Source organism: Pteronotus mesoamericanus, unplaced genomic scaffold (assembly GCF_021234165.1).
Source record: "Pteronotus mesoamericanus isolate MK-2021 breed Mesoamerican mustached bat unplaced genomic scaffold, CSHL_Meso_final contig_42, whole genome shotgun sequence".
Taxonomy (NCBI): domain Eukaryota; kingdom Metazoa; phylum Chordata; class Mammalia; order Chiroptera; family Mormoopidae; genus Pteronotus; species Pteronotus mesoamericanus.
The window spans coordinates 14,169,536-14,189,864 of NW_026555157.1; the positions used below are offsets into that span (position 1 = coordinate 14,169,536).

The following is a 20,329-nucleotide window of genomic DNA, read 5'->3' on the forward strand; positions in this document are numbered from 1 at the left end:
AAATATAAGCTGCAACACCATAAAAGTCCTAGAGGAGAACATTGGCAGGAAACTCTCAGCTATCCCACGCAGCAAGTTTTTCACTGATATGTCTCCTAAAGCAAGGGCCATAAAGGAAAGAATAAACAAATGGGACCTCATCAAAATAAGAAGCTTCTGCACGGCAAAAGAAAACATCAGCAAAATGAAAAGGGAGCCAACCATATGGGAAAATATATTCGCTAATGATACATCAGATAGAGGTTTGATCTCCAAGATATATAAAGAACTCACTCGACTCCACTCCAAGAAGACAAACGATCCAATAAAAAAATGGGCAAAGGACCTGGGCAGACGCTTTTCCAAGGAGGAGATACAGAGGGCCCAGAGGCATTTGAAAGGATGCTCAGCATCACTAGCCATCAGAGAAATGCAGATCAAAACCACCATGAGGTACCACCTCACACCGGTCAGAATGGCCATCATAAACAGATCTATAAACAACAGGTGCTGGCAAGGCTGTGGACAAAAGGGAACCCTAGTACACTGTTGGTGGGAATGCAGACTGGTACAGCCACTGTGGAAGGCAGTGTGGAGTTTCCTCAAAAAGCTGAAAATGGAACTGCCTTTTGATCCAGTGATTCCCCTGCTGGGACTATACCCTAAGAACACCAGAACGCCAATACAAAAGAACCTATGCCCCCCAATGTTCATAGCAGCACAATTTACAATAGCCAAGGGTTGGAAGCAACCTAAGTGTCCACCAGTAGATGATTGGATCAAAAAGTAATGGTACATATACACAATGGAATACTATGCAAGCAGAAAGGAAAAAAGAACTACTAAACTTCGCGACAGCATGGATGGAACTGGAGAGCATTATGCTAAGCGAAATAAGCCAGGGGGCGAAAGACAAATACCATATGATCTCACCTATAAGCGGAACCTAACCAACAATACAGAGATGCAAGGAAAATATGACCAGCAACACTGAAAGGAAAAGAAATCAACAGAGACAAGAGGGAAGGAGGGAACAAAAAAAAGAAGAAAGAAAGAAAAAAAAAAGTTAGCTGTTGTCCAATAATAAGAGGAAGTAGTTTTCATTTCTTCTGCTTATTGAAGAATTGTGTATCAAATATTATATTTGTGATTTGTGTTCAGAAATTTATTTAAGCATCAGCCAACCATATAAGATAGGTTTTGTGTTTCTATTTGTTTTACTTGCTTAAGATCATATGGCTATTGAATTGGGCCAGTAATGGATATCAGATCTTGTTTTAAGGCCTAAATTCACAAATGTTTGTGATATATTGAAAAAAGTTTTTTTTAATTGTGAAGTACATATAAAATTTATGTTAGTCATTTTAAGTGTACAGCACAATAGTCTAAAGCATTGTTGTGCAACCAGTCTTCAGAACTCTTCTTGTTTTATAAAATTGAAACGCTGTACCCATTAAATACTCTTAACTCCTCATTCCCCTCTCCTCCTGACTCCAGTCCCTGGCATCCACTATTCTACTGTCTGTCTCTGAATTTGACTTTTCTCGGTACCTCATATAAGTGGAATTGTACAGTATTTCTCATTTCATGATTGCTTTATTTTACTTAGTATCATTTTCTCAAGGTTCATGCCTGTTATAGCATATGTCAGAAATTTCTCCCTTTCTAAAGGTGAATAATACCCCCTTGTATGTCTTTATGCCCCATTTTGTTTATCAATTGAAGGATATTTAAGTGGCTTCCACCTTTGGCTATTTGGAATAATGCTGATATGAACATGGGTGTACAAATATTTGTTTGAGTTTCTGCTTTGACTTCTTTTAGGTATATACCCAAAAGTTGAATTGCTGGAGTACATGGTAATTCTGTTTTTTAATTTTCTGAAGAATAGCCATATTGTTTTCCATAGTGGCTACACCATTTTACATTCCCACCAACAGTGCACAGGGTTCCAGTTTCTTCACATCCTTGCCAACACTCATTTTCTGTTTTTGGTTTTTTATAATGGGTATAACGTTTTAATAGCCTTGATTTTTAAATTCTTCCCAAACTTCTTAGAAAGAATAAATAATTAATAAACAAATAATATAATTTATATACACTGAACCAGTTGAATTGTTGATATTTATGTTCAGAATTAGGAGACACTCATAATAGCCATAGTTGAAGCAACTCAGGTGTTTATTAACTGATAAATGTATAAATAAAATATATATAAACAATGGAATATTATTTGGCAATAAAAAGTATGTACTAAGACATGCTACAACATCTATAGACCTTGAAAACATTCTTTTTTAAAAATATTAGTTGCCCACATAGACCTGGGCTTATCTCTGGGCTTTCTATTCTGTTCCATTGGTCTATGGGTCTGTTCTTGTGCCAGTACCAGATTGTTTTGAGTATAGTGGCTTTGTAGTAGAGTTTGATGTCTGGTAATATGATCCCTCCTACTTTGTGTTTCTTTCTCAAAATTGCTGCGGCTATTCGGGGTCGTTTATGGTTCCATATAAATTTTTGAAATGTCTGTTCTATTTCTGTGAAATACGTCATTGGTATCTTAATAGGGATTACGTTGAATCTATAAATTGCTTTGGGTAGTATGGACATTTTGATGATATTAATTCTTCCAATCCATGAGCACGGTATACACTTCCATTGATTTGTGTCTTCCTTAATTTCTTTCTTCAATGTTGTATAGTTTTCTGCATACAGGTCTTTTACCTCCTTGGTTAAATTTATTCCTAAGTACTTTATTTTTCTTGTTGCTGTATCGAATGGTATTTTTTTTTCTGATTTCTTCTTCTTTTTCATTGCTGGTGTACAAAAATGCCTTTGATTTCTGAATATTGACTGTATCCTGCTGTTTTGCCAAATTCACTTACTAGGTTGAGTAGTTTTTTGGTGGAGTCTACAGGGTTTTCTATGTACACTATCATGTCATCTGCAAACAGTGATACCCCCCATCAGTAGATGATTTGATCAGAAAATTATGGTACATTTACACAATGGAATACTACACAGCAGAAAGAAAAAAAGAACTACTAAACTTCGCAACAGCATGGATGGAACTAGAGAGCATTATGCTAAGCGAAATAAGCCAGGGGGTGAAAGACAAATACCATATGATCTCAACTAAGTGGAATCTAACCAACAATACAAAGATGCCAGGAAAATAAGACCAACAACACTGAAAGGAAAAGAAACCAACAGAGAGAAGAGGGAATAAGGGGAGTGGGGGAAGGAAGGGAAGGGGAAAGTCAAGGAACATATACCAAGGACTCATGGACAAAACCAAAGGGGAAGGGTTGAGGGGGAGGGGGCAAAGGAAAGTGATGGGGGGAAGGCAGAGACAAATGTATTTGAAAAAATAATTAATTTAAAAAAATAAAAATATATATATGTTTGTATGTATTTAGAGGGAAAAGAAGGGAGAAAGAGAGGGAGAGAAATATTGATGCAAGGGAGAAACATCGATTGTCCAGTTGCACCCGCCTGGGAACCAAACCCACAACCTAGGCACAGACCCTGACCTGGAATCAAACCCATGACCTTTCGGTTTGCAGGATTATGCCCAACTAACTGGACCAGGGTTTGAAAACATTCTAAGTGAAAGAAACCAGACATAAAGATCACATATTTATGATTACCTATATAGAATGCCCAAAATAGATTAATGTGTAGAGACAGAAAATAAATCAGTGGTTGCCAGGGGCTGGCAGGAGGGTGGGGAGGAATAGACAACGCCGATAATGAGTAAGTTTAACTGCAGAAATACATATGTAAAAAAAATTTAGTAATTAAACTAAGTCTTGTTTTTATCTCCCATTTGTAGTGTATACAATTGAAGTTTCCATAAATTTTGAAATTATAGGGAAAAGAAGTTTTTAGAACATGATTGGGGGTACAGAATTTAGAAAAAATTATAATACGTAGTTATTTTTTCCTAATGGCAGGTTTTTTTCTAACTTTCTAAGTTTTAGGAACGCAAAATATGTAATCTAGTTACTTCTAAAATTATAATTTTAAATATGACTCAATGTATGGCTTAGTCATAAAATAATTATAAAATTTCAAATTGAATTTGTTAATCCTAGAAGCATTCAGAAAATGCATGTCCCATCCCCATCCTAACCCCCTTCCTCTCTTGTCCCCTTCGTCTCTTGTCCCCTTCCCCAGCTTTCATGTGCAGATGTTTCCATATGCTAGAATTTACTGACCATTTAGTTGAGGCAGAAAAATCTAATTCAGTTGCTAGCTTGAATATAAACATTAACTAATTTCATGTAAATTTACTCATAATGTTTGCCTTGCTGTAGTTCCAAAGCAACAACACTTAGATTAGGTGATTTTGCCATAGGAGATCAGGTGAGGAGAAATTCTGCTATGTTTTATTTAGGTTTTGAAAATGTCATTTATAGATCGACTGTAACTTACAATATTATATTAACTTATAGTTTGAATGCTACAGAGCCAGGAAGAGATGCATTTCTGCTTTTCTGTAACCCCAAAACTTTGGATATGCTCTGTTCTGAACCTTCTGCACAAAAGGGACAATTATTTACTTTTTGTACTTCCTAGGGTAAATGGACAAGCCCTGTACTTTTGTATTTTTAGTACCTGCCTGAATGTCCTGTGTAATTCTATCAACCTTTAGCTTGTAACATCAGCAAGAAGCTGCCAAAAATCAAAGAAAACTTAAAAACCATAACCCACACAATCATACCCCACCAGGCTTGTGTTTTTCTTCTCAGGGTTAGTTCAAAAGTAGAAGGAAAATTCTACCTGAGAGCTCAGTGTCATAGAATTCCTGTCTCTTGATATGAACTTGACCTTTTTATGAATTATTTAAAATTACTTATTTTCAGCTCTTTTACCTGTTTTACAAGCACATTTGTAATATTGAAGTTCTGATAACTGAACCTGTGAACGCCTTGCTTAGAAGATAACATTACTTTTAATTATTTAGTTTGTGAAAAGTGCCTTTTACTACTTAAGGTGGAGCATTTTCTGCTTTCTTGCCCATGATTGTACTGCTGGAGGCTATGTTTGTGGTTCTATGGGGCAGCATCCAAGAATCTAACAGTGGCTGTATCAACAGAGATGTGCTTGTATATTTTTATGATTTAAAAAAGTATTTTGAGGATTAGGCATTTTACCCCAAAATACAAACTTTATTATCTGGAATAGTAAGGGATTTGGCAAAGTTACTTCAAAAAGAAACCAAGGATTTTGCACTGAAAAATGGAAAAATTCTAGTTCATTATTTTGGTAAAAGTATTTCATCTTATTAAATAGTGTTTTTAGTTTATTTACACATTTAATAGTTTAAAAATATGGCATTTATTCATCAAAGATTCTTTTAAATTTTATTTGTTTCATGATTACAGATAATTCCTCAGATTCTAACAGGCTGTTTTGTAGATATTGGCCAGAATAGAATAGACAAACCTAAGTCTTGACCAACTATAGGCCTGAGGTATTTCTCAGCACCAGACTTTATACCTCTTTCCCTTATTTTCCTGTCCAGCACTTTTGGTGACCATATAGCAAAAGAGCAATATGTAGTTACTAGTTATCTTTTTGTTCATATGAATTTATTCTACCTTTGTTAAGAAAGCTTTCAAGTTTGATCACAGCTTTTCTATTGAATATGATTTCAAGTGATTATGTTTTCATTTAATTATTTTACCTTAAGAGGTCAACACTTCAGGAAATTTATACATTTGAACTGTTGGAATCCTATCAGTAGGAGAGATTTATATTACCTTATTGAGAAAATGAACAATAGGAGTAATTTATTTTTCTCAAAATGACAAAAATGACAGTTCTGATTCTAGTGGTGTGCTCTGCCTTTCAGGGTACTTCAAGGAGTTTTAGAAAATTTCTAGCTAAGATACGGATTTTTATCTGTACAGATTTCCTACGTATTATATACTAAAATTCTGAGTAATGACTAAAACTTCAGCTTTAGAGAATTCCGAAGAAATTAGTTATTTTAAGTGGTTATGTCCTGGCCGAGAAACAATTCATATCTTTGTGAAAGTTTTTAAATTATTTTAACCATATACAAATCAAAATAAAATGTACTTCATACTTTTCTCTTAAACTTAGTAGACTGAACATAACTGCTTATTGATTTACTTGATAATTTACTTGATGTGGCATTATTTTGCTTTAATATATAATATAGTGGTGCCATTAGAGCCTTTGTTGTTCCTCCAACATTTATTGAATATTTACTGTAAGCCTGCCACTGTTCTAGGCATACATTTGTAGAGTTATGTACTAAGTATTCATTCTCATAATGCAGTGCTTTGAATTCCTAACTGAATTTTGTTTCTCCTTCTTGCCGCTATCTAGCATAATATTTAGAGCATATATTCTGTTAAAATTTGAATCCTGGCTCCACTACTTACTAGACATGTGATCACAAGCTACATAACCCATCCTTGCCTCAATTTTTTGCATCTGTAAAGTGGAGCCAGTGATGTAACCTTCAGAGGGTTGTTGTAAGAATTAAAAAACAAAACAAAGCACGTGAATGTTAGAAGAGTGCTTGGCACACAGCCAATGTTATATAAAATGTTAGTCATTAGTACTACCATGAATACTGCTATTACTCTGACTTATTAATGCTGTCAGCCAGCTTGCCTTTTGTTCTCTTTTTAAATTTCTTTAATCTTTAAGAAAACAGATAACTAAGCTTGTTACATGCAAATTGAGTAAGTTGAGCGTATGAAATCTGAAATTTCCTTCCAAGAAAACAAAATTCTTTTGTTTGCTTTGGCATTGTATTCCGGCTGCTGAGAATGTTTTTATCTTAACAGGCCATTCTTATAAGTGAATCTGGAATAAGAAAAAATAGGAATTAAAATTTATCTTAATAGGAATGACTTTTTTTTTTAAAGGGAAAAAGATCTTGAAGAAGCTCTGGAAGCAGGAGGTTGTGATCTTGAAACTTTGAGAAATATAATCCAAGGGAGACCACTTCCTGCTGATCTGAGGGCCAAAGTTTGGAAGGTAACTGGAAACTAACTAAATAAAATGTAATCACTTAAGAATAATTGAGAATGTTCATTCTCCATTGTCTTAGTTTCAGAAGACTTTATCATCCTATGGGTATGCCACATGTACAAAACTTACCAAACAGAGCAATTTACTAAGATGTCTGTTTCTGTAATGTTCAGTGTAATTAATAATTTAGGTTTTAAAAGGCAATTTTTTTTTAGCCTTTAGAAATGAGGGGAGGGAGTTAGGTCTCTAGGTGTTGGAATTACAGGAGAGTTTCCTTTATTTTCTTCGAATGTTCTCCAATGCATGAGTATTACCATTTTTTTAAATTTTAAAATAAGATTTCGTTGTGATTACAGTTTTCTTTGACAGTTCTCCAGTGCATGAGTATTACCATTTTTTTAAATTTTAAATTAAGATTTTGTTGTGATTACAATAGAAATATTTGTTTATGTTAAAACATGTATAAGCAAAGGATAAGATAAAAATCATCTGTTATCTACCATATGCAGGTAAAACACATAGTAATGTCCTGGTGTATATCTTTTTACTTTTTCCTCTTTGCACATATATATGTAAAAGAAATGGAATTATAACTGTACATAGCATTCTGAGTATTTTGTTACAGAAATGTAAAACACAAAAGTCGAGACACTTGTATAATGAGCCTGCATCACTTAGTGTTAATTGTTATCAACATTTGGCCAGTCTTGTTTCATTAGTATCCCAGTCCTTTTCTCCTCACACTGGATTAACTAACCCACTGGATTATTCTAAAGCAAGTCCTTGGTAACACACTAAAATACTTTAGTGTGAAAGTCTGAAAGATAAAGACTTTTAAAATAACCATAATATCATTAAACTTGAAAGAACAGTAATTTCTTAATGTGTCCTCCTGTGACTGAAGGGAAAGGGAGCTCTTTAGGGTCTTTTTAATAAGGGCACTAATTCCATTTATGAAGGCTCCACCCTCATAACCTAGTCACCTCCCAAAGGCCCCACCTCCCAATACCATCACATTGGGGCTTAGGATTTCAACACATGTATTTGGGGGGTGACAGAAACACTCATCCTACATAGTGTTGATGTTTGTTTATAATAAATTTACATAAGGAATTATGTAGCTATTTTGTGTAATTCCTTGTTTCAGTGTATTGACATGGAGTAGTACAATTTAATTTAGGAGGATTTAAAATAATTGTGTTGTTTCATTGTGGTATGACTAAGAGCTCGGCATTTGGTGAAATATAGTTACATTACTTTGTGATCTTTGCAGTGTGCATTATTATTCCTAAATTCAGGCCTTTTCACTGTTTCAACATCTTTCCAAGCAGAGAAATAACGTATGAAGCTGGTTGTTTTTTAAAATTTTTCTTCCAGATTGCTCTAAATGTTGCAGGAAAAGGTGATAGTTTGGCATCATGGGATGGTATTTTAGACCTGCCAGAACAGAACACTATTCACAAAGATTGTCTAGAGTTTATTGGTAAGTTTAATACTTGTTTTCAAAGAGTAAAAATATTTTTTGGAAGTAATAAATTTATGGTGGAGGAATCAGTCATTAGTAGAATTATCTTGTTATAATTTGAGATATGTTGAATTCATAAAGGGCTAGTAAAATCGTAGCTTTAGAACTTTTGAAATTCTTACAAAATAATGTTTAATATTTTAAGAAAAACCCCAATTTTTAGTGGTTTTATTTTGCATCATATATTCAATTCTTTAAGTGTCTTTATAGTTTTATTGCAGTTAAAAGCTTTTTTGTGTATTTAAAATACCTATATGACTGTGTATAGTCCTAAATTAAAGGAGGCTGTGTTCCAAAGTTTGTAAGTCATAGGTCATGATCTATAGAAAGACTAAATCATGGTAAATAGTTTTTCAGCTACTCCATGAAGTCTTTTTCAAGATTAAATTAATTTATTTTATATTTCTTTTTAAAAATTCATTTGTTGTCTGTTGGCATCTTTTTGTTTCTCTTCCCATTATATTCTAGTTAAATTATTGATTAAATAGGCTCTTGTTTACTAAACATAGGAAACAGTATTGCTGGTGTGAGCAAAGGAAAAGGAATTTGGGGGTAGAGAATGAATCACTTTACGTGCCTTTAACAAGCCATAGTGGCAGCTGCCCATCATTGGGTAGATGATAATCTGTTGTTTAGAAAAGAATTTTTTGCTTTCTAGGAATATGGGTTGTGACTCTCTTTCCTCCCCTTCTACTTCAGATGATCCATTTTTGTTTAATTTCTATTTAGGCCAAGTATGATTAAGTTAAGCTAGTAAATATTGAACATCTAGTAAGTACTGAATAAGTATGAGGAAAAAAATGTGCTTTCATGTAGTGCTGTCATGATCTAAATGCACTAACATAGTATTACATGTTTGTAAATAGTTATTATATCCAATATGGAGCCTCTATTAGGCCTTTGGTAACTTTATTTTCACACTTACTTTCTAGACCAGCTTTCAGTGCCAGAAGAGAAGGCAGCAGAATTACTTCTGGATATTGAATCTGTAATTACCTTTTATTGTAAATCACGTAACATTAAATATAGCACATCCCTTAGTTGGATACATCTACTCAAACCACTGGTGCACCTTCAACTGCCACGCAGCGATTTATACAACTGCTTTTATGCTGTCATGAATAAGTACATCCCCAGGTAAAATATGATTTAGTTACTTATTTGAAAATGAATAAAGATCTAGTTTACTAGAGATAAAATTAGATTTACTTGGGTGATAAAGTAAAAGGATTAAATAATTTTGAAGGTTATTTGAATCATAATTGTTATTTGCCCTTATTTTTTTTTTATTATAAACATTTTTTAAAGATTTTATTTATTTATTTTTTAGAGAGGAAGGGTGGGAGAAAGGGAAACATCAGTGAAGTTGCCTCTCGCACGCCCCCTACTGGGGAGCTGGCCTGTAACCCAGGCATGTGCTCTGACTGGGAATCAAACTGGCAGCCCTTTGGTTTGCAGGCTGGCACTCAGTTCACTGAGCCACATCAGCCAGGGCTGATTATGAACATTTTTTAAAGGATTCTTTAGTTAAATATTATGCTTTAGAGTACTGTATTTTGCCATGTATAATGCATTCCAGTGTTTAATGCGCACTCAGGGTTTTTGTGCAGAATTATACATGGGATTATTATGCCCATAGTATGTAAGCATTATACCCATGTATAATGTGCATCCTTATTTTTCCCTCAAAAATTTGGGCAAAAAAGTGCGCATTATACACAGCAAAATATGATATAGACAAGTATATATGTAGCATAACTCTATACTTTTTCGGTGGTATCTTCACCTATAAAATAAAAATAGTATAATAGTGTCTAAGTGAGAAGTAAAGTTTTTGGAGTGCTGCAATGAATGCCATGCTGGGGTTACAGCTTGGATCTTAGTCCTAGAAATACAGGCATGAACAAGTAATCAGAAATGTGCTTAGTGTGAGGAGGTGGAATAGCACTATGTGAATGTATAATGAGGGTGACCTAACTTGCCCTGGAGATCAGGTACAGCTTCTCTGGGCCAGTGACACTTAAAATGAAACTAGACAGATATGTAGGTTGTTGGGCATTGGGGTGAGAAGTCATGGAAATAGCACTTAAGAGACCAGAAAGAATCCTGGTAGTAGCCAGTGCTATGCATCAGGTAGTCGGGATTTTAGAGCCAAAACTTTCAGCATAATCTAGAGCAGTGGTTTGGCTGCACATGGAACCCTGGGTACAAATTGGAATCACTGGGGCAGCTCTTAAAAACCTGATGTCTGTTTGCATACCTGGCTAATTAAATCAAATCTCTGAGGAGAGCGCATCAGTGTGCAGGCATCAGTGTTTGTTAAGGGCTTCTCAGTTGATTACAGTGTGCAGCCAAGGTAGAGAACTGCTCTTCTGGAGTTTGGTAGTTAAATGACTACCATTTTTTACTACTCTCTGTGTGATAACACACTATACTAGCTGTAGGTACTTTGTGTATTTTCTCATTTAAACAGTGACCACTCTAAGGTCGGTATCTCTGATTTACAACTACAGAAACTGAAACAAAGAAAGAGAGATTAAATGATTTATCCAGGATTACACTTCTTGTGTAACTGAGTCAGGATTTAAACCTAAGTTTGAATAGATACCTGTGCTTTACTAATAATGGCTCTCCGCACTGGTTGCTTGTTAGAATCAACTGAAGACTCCCCCCGCTTCTCTCTCTTTCTTTCTTTCTCTCTCTCTTTTTCTCTTCCTCTCTCTCTCTCTCTTTTCTTTACTAACAGCTCTATAAGATAACATCCACATACCATAAAATTCATTCTTTTAGTATGTACAATTCAGTGGTATTTAGTACAGTCACAGAGTTGTAGGACCATAACCACAATCATTTTTAGAATATTTTTGTCACCTCAAAAGGAAATCCTGTAACCCATTAGTAACCAACTCTATTTTTCCCCAACACTCTCAGCCCTAGACAACCACTACTCTTTCTGTCTCTATAGATTTGCCTATTCTGGACATTTTACATAATTGGAATCATAATATAAGGTCTTTTCAGATTGCCTTCTTAGCATAACATTCTAAAGATTTATCCATATTGTACCATATATTATTATTTCATTTCTTTTTATTGCTGAGGAGTATTGCATTGTATGCATATAACACATTTTGTTCACTCATTCAGCAGTTGATGGACATTAGGATTTTCACTTTTTGGCTATTAGAAATAGTGCTGCTATGAACACTTGTGTACAAGATTTTCTGTGGACATGTAATTTCATTTCTCTTGAGTATGTACCTAGGGTGGAATTTCTTTATCATATGATAACTATGTGGTTAATCTTTTGAGGAAGTAACAGACTTTTCCACAACAGTTGCATCTTTTTACATTCCCATCAGTAGTGAATAAAGATCCCAGTTTCTCCACATCCCCATCAACATTGGTTTTTTTGATTATAGCCATACTAATAATAATTGTTAAGTGGTATATCATTATGGTTTTGATTTGCATTTCCCTTACAGTAAAGATGTTGAACATCTTTTCATGTGCTTAGTGGAGATTTGTGTATTTTCTTTGGAGAAATGTCTGTTCAACTGAAGAACTTTTAAAATATGCTGGTCCTTCAAGTTCAGATATAAGCAGACTAGTTAGAGCCTAGGCGTGGATATATTTTAAAAACTCAGGTGATTCTAATATACACCAAGGTAGAGAACCCTCTTTACTATCTTGAAGCTATAATGCTTCATGTAAAGAAAACAACCCAAAGATTCCAGGACACAGGGCTAAGGTCAAAGTAGACCCAAGACTGGAATTCATATATGGGAAATCATTCAGTTATACTAGGTCTCTCAACTGCTTATATTATAGCAACCCTCAGCATAACAGAGCTAGTAATGGCAAAGGGCATGACGTTCCAGCTTTCTCCCTGAAGAATGTTGGTGGTATTGTATTGTAGCTAATAATGGAGGGGGGGCAGGGTATGTTGAGCTATGTTGAGCTATGTAACACAGTCTCGTCAGGTTCCTCCAGTACTATGTAACATAGTACTTCAGCCAGAGTCAGTGTTAATGCTCTTGGGGAGAACAGAGCTCCACAAAATGGTGATAGAAGAACTCCATTATAATGCTGCTTTTTGTTGCAGATTCAGATATAATGTGGGTAGAACTGTATCAAACCCAGTGCCTCGCAGGAGAGAGTAACTTTGCAGTACACAAATATTAAACAAATAGGTACTGTTGCAGTGGCTGACTCCCTAAGATGTCCCACTTTTTCTGAAGATGAGCCCACAAACTAGGCACTTGTTCCTACAATTTATGTTCCTACTCAGTCTATAAGAATTGCATTTATAAAGTGGGGAAAGTATTTAGACTAAGGAGAAGATAATCTCATTAATATGAATCCAGTTTTGTCTCTGGCACCGGAATTACCAACCTAGGACCTTTTCTACAAAACTTCCCTGTCAAACTGCAGTATTAAAAAATGACAGAGCGCTAGCTGGTGTGGCTCAGTGGATTAAGCGCCAGCCTGCAAACCAAAGGGTCACCAGTTCGATTCCCAGTGTAGGGCTCATGTGTGGGTTGCGGACCAGGTCCCCAGTAGGGGGCGTGTGAGATGCAACCACACACTGATGTTTCTCCCCCTCTCTTTCTCCCTCCCCCATTCTGAAAATAAATAAATAAAATCTTTTTTAAAAAAATGACAGAGTCATACCAAATCCTGGCATTGACCTCAGGTCTTGGATTTGTAGAGCTTATTTTTTCTTCTCAATTGGATAGCATTTTAAAACATATTTAATGTACAGAATAATATTGAATGTAAACTAATTGAAAAATAAAAATAATAAAACAAAAAACAATGTTTTTATGTTAAAACTGCGACATTCATTTCATTAACTTTTTTCAGGAAGCCTTTTACCTTAATTTCTTTACAGTTTGCTTTTTTAGAGACTGTACCCCTACCTACCAAAATATCACTTGTTAAAATATCAAATTACATATATGGAAGGGTAGTATGGCATAAATTGTTTTTTTAATGTTTCAGAGGCAGGCTTAATCTGTCCTTTTTTTTTTTTTTTTTTAAAGATTTTATTTAATTTTAGAGAGCTGGGGAAAGGAGGGAGAAAAAGAGGAAGAGAAAATAGCAATGTAATAGAGAAACATTGATCAGTTGTCCTCATGTAGCGCCCCAACTGGGCACAGAAGCCACAACCCAGGCATGTGCTGCCCTGACTGGGGATTAAACCAGCAACCTTTCGCTTTGCAGGATGATGCCCAGCCAACTAAGCCACATTGGTCAAGGCAGGCATAATGATTTGATACCCAGTTTCTGTGTACAAGCCTTAGCTTCATCACTTCTTAGATACATGACCTTGGGTGAGCTACTTGACCACAACGAAGCCTTAGTTGTCTCCTCTGTACAACCAGGGAAATAATAGTGTCTATTTTATGGTGTTGCTTGTAAAGATTAACTGAGATAACTTTGTTAAGGGCCTGTTAAGTGTCTAGCAAGTGGTATTTCCTCAATAAAAAGGGACTTTTATTATGATGACCTGTGTACTTTGAGCTGTTCATGTTTTAACTAATTAGTTTAGACATAAGGGAACAAGAGAATAGATAGGATGGTTATTCAGTAAGATGAGTATGGGGCACCTCCTGGAATAAAGCACCTGGTACCCAGGCCACTTCAAAAGCTTCTAAGGCTCTTCTAAGTGTGTCTATCCTGAAATGTTCATCTTGCCACTTCAGACTTGTACCTTTGCTGAAGGACATCCCTAATTATGTACATTAACTATGGAGCTAACCTGAAGCCTCTTAGGAGTTTCTCCTTATTTGGCAGGAGAAAAAGGGGGCTAGGCTTTTTCAGGACTCTCCAGATTTTCTTTTGGGATCCAAAATTTACCAAAATAACCTAAATGATCCTGCTGTTTTCAGTGGTCCCTGTAGTCCTTTTGTTAGAGTGCTGCTTGGGTTCACCTGGAGAGAATCTCCCTAGAGTTAGCTGTTGACCTGCTGTTTCTGTGATACAAATTTTCTGTCAAATCAGATCCATTAGATGTTAGCAAGAGAGCTCTGCCTGGTTGTAGGCTGGTGTTCAGGTGTACTAGGGATAGGGAGGGAGGTAGATATTGCAGAAGGATTGGTTACTGATTTGATCATTTCTGACCTATTAATGCAAGAAACTTTTCTCTCTTGTTTTCTAGGGATTGTTCTTTGAAGGGGAGACCATTTCATCTTTTCAGATTACTCATCCAGTACCATGAGCCTGAGCTTTGTTCTTTTCTTGATACAAAGAAAATTACTCCAGACTCCTATGCACTCAACTGGGTAATAAAGTGAAAGTAGGAACACTTAATGAAAAATAGAATTCTATGAAACTAGAGTTAGGGTTTTTTCCCCAAGGAAAAGGAAGAAAAATACTTAATTGTAGACCATTACTACTTAAACTAAAGGAGTAAAATTACTGGCACTTCATAAATAGCTTGCTTTGCTCTTCACTTATGTTAGTTCAGATTATTTAACATGAAGTTTGGTTTTTTATTGATTTACAGTGAATTATGTCACATTTACGAGGTCTGTCCAGAAAGTATCCAGCCATGCACCGAACAATAGAGACATCTGTTGAAGAAAATACAAGATACGAGAAACATTGCACATAGGACAGTGACATCTCAGTCCCGTTCTAAGTAGGCACCTTGGGACCCTGCGCAGTTCCCCCAGTTGCCATCAACTATCCTGCCATATTTTCCTGAATCTCATCAATGGTCTGAAATCTCTTCCCTTTCAAAGGTGATTTTAGTTTTGGGAAAAGCCAGAAGTCACAGAGCATCAAATCTGGGCTGTAGGGTTGGCTGGGTCACCTGGGTGATTTGATGTTTCGCCAAAAAACTCTGCACGAGATGTGATGCATGAGTGAGCATGTTGTGATGAAGCCGAAAATCACCAGTTGCCCATGGATTCAGCCTTCTGATGATTTGAATATTTTTTGTGGAGGAATGTTTAAACTTAACGCAAAACTTGATGCAGATTTGTTGTGCTACTCACCCAGTCATCTTGCATGTGATGGCCACACAATACACATGCTCACACAACGGCGTATATCACCCCCACTGACTAGTACAATGGAGTCATTGTTTATATGCATTACAGTCCACTCTCCTTGGCTACCAGGTTACATGGATGTATTGCACACTGTTCTCTGTATATTAACAGTGGCTGGAATTTTTCTGGACAGACCTCATACACAAACGCGCATGCACACATTTATACACACATGTATGTAATATATAACTCTCAGTTCACTTTACAACTTAGAAGTGATACTCAACTATGAAAATTACTTAAAATAACAAATGATTAATACAAAAGAATATATAGTATATCTCAGTGTTTTGACATCCCATATTTGTATTTTCAGTGGAAAGTTTTATTCTGCATCAGTGGTTCTCAAACCTTTTGGTCTCAGGACCACTAATAAATATACAACATTTATTGAGAATCCATTGTTTATAAGAATTACTTTGATTAGAAATTAAAACTAAGAAGTTTTAAATATTCATTTATTAACTTAGAAGTAAGGATAATCTGCATGTTAACATAAATAGCCTACTTAAATAAAAAATAATTATATTTTTTAGAAGATTAGTAGTGAGAATAGGGACATTGTTTTATATTTTGTAAATGTCATTATATTTGGCTAGATAACAGACAGGTAGATTTCCATATCGGCTAGATTCAGTCTGTGATGATATCACATGTAGCCTTTGAAACATTCTATTGTTTGTAAGAGGATGAGTATGGAAAAGGCAAGTAAAATCTAATTATTCCTATGAAAATAGTTTTGACATCATGGACTCCCCCGTAAGTCCCCCTGGAGACTTCCAGGCCTCTCAGACTGCACCTTGAGAACTGATCTTCTAGGTTTAATTTAAGATCTTAAAACGATGATTGGGTGCCGGAAGAATATAAATTCACAAATTAAACATATTACTTGATTGTGTCATACCTAACTGTTCTTCAGGAAATCCCATTTCTGTCACTATTCTGTGTGATTTAAGATAGCCTCTGAGCTCCGGCTTCTTCATCTGTAAAATGGGAATGGTAATGTACCTGTCTTAGATGGTGAGGGGATGAATTAACAGTAAAGAAGTGCTTAGAGAATCCTAACTGGTTTCAACTCTGGCCTATTAAATCTGAAACTACAACAGCCTATTCTTTGGTTCCCTCTTGGCTACAGTCTTGTCACTTTGAGTTAAAAATAATAAAATACCTATAAAATTGTAGCTTCTCTGAGACTCACATGTTGACATTAACTACTGATTTGTGTTGAAATAAGAAACTATCTTTTTAGCATTCTAATACTTAATAGAGGTCTCTCTGGTCATGTGATGTCTAGGAAATGCAATTTCTGTTGCCAGAACTCCGAATTAGTACTCAGTGCTGGTCACAGATTTTAACTGAGTGTCTCTTCAGTCAGTGCCCCAAGTAGTTCGTTTTTGCCACTAATACCATGTCAATAGAATGGAATCTTTTTTTTTTTTAATAGTGAAATGAAACAAAACTAATTCCTAAGCCCTGAAAACTAATGTGCAGTGCAATGGTAGTTTTAGTTTAGCTGAGTGAGTTTAATGATGACCATATATTGGCATTTTATTTCTATCTGCACCTAATATGTATTTGTAATAGTAATTTGTAAACAACCAAAAATACCAATAGTATTGTGTACTTTAAAAGTTTTGTGCTTATGTGTAGTGGCAGTCACATGGGCTTTGATTTCTCAGGTGTTTATTCTAGTCCACATACCACCACTCACTAGCTCTGTGAACTTGGGAATGTTATTTAATGCATACCTGTTTCCTCACTTATAAAATGAGGAGACAAATATCTTTGAAGGCCTGTAGTGAGAATATTTAAAATGAAGAGATGTTTAATAAAAAAATACTTAATACTGTGGCAGTAGCTTAGTACCTGGCACAAAACATGTGTTCCTATTAGCTGTCTTTAGCCATTAAAAATGTTTTAAATTTAAACCTCTTAATGGAATTCTTCCTGTATCTAATGAAAATTGAAAGTATCACTGAATTCATGCAGTTTGAAACACAAGTGAGCTCTAAATAAACTTATGCAATAGGAATTTTTTTTATTTGGAAGAGAAAAACCATAGATTTTCTGAAACCTATTGAGGAATATAAATGTTGTCTCATGTATTTGAAATGGTATACAGGTATACTTTTGGAGCAGTTCGCATTTATATTGTCATCCGATTTTTGGGGGAGGTGCTCTTAAATTGCAATGTTTGAGTCTCACAATTGTGAGTTAAGTACTGTAATAATTACGCTAGTGATCCTTAGCTCAGTGGAAATCATGTTTAGTTATTATGCTATGGCAGATATGTGTTAGTTACTTTAGATATTCGTACAACGATGTGAGAAAATGGGTAGTAGTATTACCTTTTTTTTTTTTAACAGAAGTAGAAATGGAAGCTTTAAAGTTTGTTTCATGCCCTAAGTCAGGCAGCTAGGAAGTGGCTCCATTATGCTTTGAATCCCCCATTTCTGCCTTTGGATTTTACTGAAATTAAAGTGCACATTAAATTTCAGGTGCAGGTAATTTGATGTAATGTTACTTATGCATTTGCCTTAATACTTTTAAAAGAACGAGTCATTTCTAATGATTTCTGTTTGTCATTTTATTTCCTGATTACAGCTTGGAAGCCTTTTTGCATGTTATTGTTCCATTGAAGTCACTCAGGCAATATGGGATGGATATCTACAACAAGCAGATCCATTTTTTATTTATTTCTTAATGTTAATAATCCTTGTTAATGCAAAGTAAGTATCCAAGTTCATTAGATTTTTCTCCTTTCTATTCTCAGGGTGCTCTGTTAATATTTAACTCATTTGATTCTTTGTTTACAGAGAATTTATTTTAGCACAGGAGTCTGACAGCAAAGAAGAAGTTATCCGTAAGTAGCATTAATGTAGAAAAAATATTTCACCTCACTTAACTTTCTTAAACTCAGTTTCCTCACCTATAAATTAGTCTAAAAGAGCTCTGAGATTCCATTCAACTCTTACACACTCTTCAGGTACAAACTTTAGACTGTTTTCCCCAGTTGTGCTGTATTCATTCATTCATTCATTCATTCATTCATTCATGTATGCTTTTTTCACTTTTCCATTCCTTTCCAGACTATTTCATTGCTTTCATTGTTCAAATAAAATGCCTTGCCCTCCTCTCCCTTCCTCTCCCTCCTTCTGTTTTTTTCTCTGCTTTTCTCCCTCTCTGTCTCCCTCCCTCCCTTCCTCTTTCTCTCTCCTTCTTCCCGTCTTTCCTGTCCCCCTCCCTCACCAGCCCCCTTCTTCCTCAGTTTACCTTTCAATTCTCTGTTTTCATGGTATCTCCATTGTGAAACCTTGGTTCTCTTTTGGGTCCTCCCCACTTTAGCCCCCACACAGATCTAGCTATTTTCTCTTTACATTGCCTGGCACTTGGTACTATCTGTATTATAGTGTTTATCTTGCCATATTTTAATATTTCTCACAGAAGACAAAGTTCCTTATGTTAGAACTATTTCTTAGTCATTTTTATTTCCACAGGACCTGGCACCTAATAGGTGTTTGTTAACTAAATTAATCACAATGTTCTTGATTTGATTTAAATATTTGATTGAAATAGTAAATTTGATTTGATTGCCTGACACCATCATTTACTAGCAGAATTGCAGTAACAGTTTCAGCTCCTCTGGGGAGACCCACTCCTTCCTAAACAGTTTTAAAGGCATCACTGTTGAGATTCCACTTATATAGTTTTTATTATGTTGAGGACATTCTAACTTTCATATATAAATGATGTTCACTATTATATTCTTCATAAAACATGTTTTATATGTTGTTATATCTATAATCCTGTTTCAGAATTCTTGGAAAAAACTCCATCCAGTTTGAATCTAGAAGATATAGAAGACCTTTTCACTCTGGCCCAGTATTATTGCAGTAAAACACCAGCTTCATTTAGGAAGGTATACGACAAGAAATTACCAGCTATTCAGTATTTCACATTTTGCACATTGTTTTATTGTTTACACTGTATCCATTTCGGTTAAAATACTCTAGGTTGGAGTCTTTTCTATCATGTTATGTGTTGCAGGTTTGTGTGGTTTTCCACTATAAATACTCTCCCTAGTGAAGGAACAGACATTAAAAAAGATGATATGCAAATGTACTATAAAATCCTGTCACTTCTACTCTGATGATTATTAGTTCTTTCTGATCATTAGAAAATTGACTATGAGAAATTTCCTAAATTAGTGCTCTCGTGACTTTAAAAGTTGTATTATAAAAATCTGATGGAACATGTATAATTATACCTCTTTTATCTGTAGTTCAGCTTTGTACAACTTTACTGACGCAGAGCTGTCTTGTGAGCAAAAAGAGTCACTTAGCCCAATAAAGACCTAGAATCTTTCTCAGACCAGGCAGATACATTCAAGAGAAAGGACACCAGATTAAAAGCATGAGTGGTGTCATGTCGTAGAAAGTAAAACTCCAAGAAGCAAAAGCTAATAGCGGAGGAGGCACAGAAGTACCTTAACACCTGGTGTACTGCACACAGGTTTGTCTGTGACCTTACGTGCCCATGAGATTGTTTTTTCATTTTTTTTTTAAAGACTACTTGCTAGTTGATAGTTAATGTCACTGAAACATCAAGATGAGGTTATGTTCAGTATAGCATGTTTCAGAAGGCAGGTAAGGGGAACCTTTTAAAAGCATTTCCCTTGAAACTTGTTAACTAAAAAGGAGATTCTTTTTGTTTCTAGGGACTAATTTCAGCTATTTCATAATTCCTT

General features: G+C 35.3%; 1 protein-coding gene across 2 annotated transcripts in view; it reads left to right on the forward strand.

Moving 5' to 3' along the window:
* Window positions 1–20,329, forward strand: part of TBC1D23 (TBC1 domain family member 23) — a 62,233-nt gene that overhangs the window by 14,065 nt on the left and 27,839 nt on the right. For both annotated transcript variants that reach the window (XM_054577363.1, XM_054577364.1), the window contains exons 2-8: window positions 6,891–7,002; window positions 8,374–8,479; window positions 9,454–9,658; window positions 14,685–14,808; window positions 18,187–18,311; window positions 18,399–18,445; window positions 19,398–19,501. In XM_054577363.1, coding sequence (XP_054433338.1) covers window positions 6,891–7,002; window positions 8,374–8,479; window positions 9,454–9,658; window positions 14,685–14,808; window positions 18,187–18,311; window positions 18,399–18,445; window positions 19,398–19,501 — 823 coding nt within the window. The remainder of the gene's footprint in view (window positions 1–6,890; window positions 7,003–8,373; window positions 8,480–9,453; window positions 9,659–14,684; window positions 14,809–18,186; window positions 18,312–18,398; window positions 18,446–19,397; window positions 19,502–20,329) is intronic.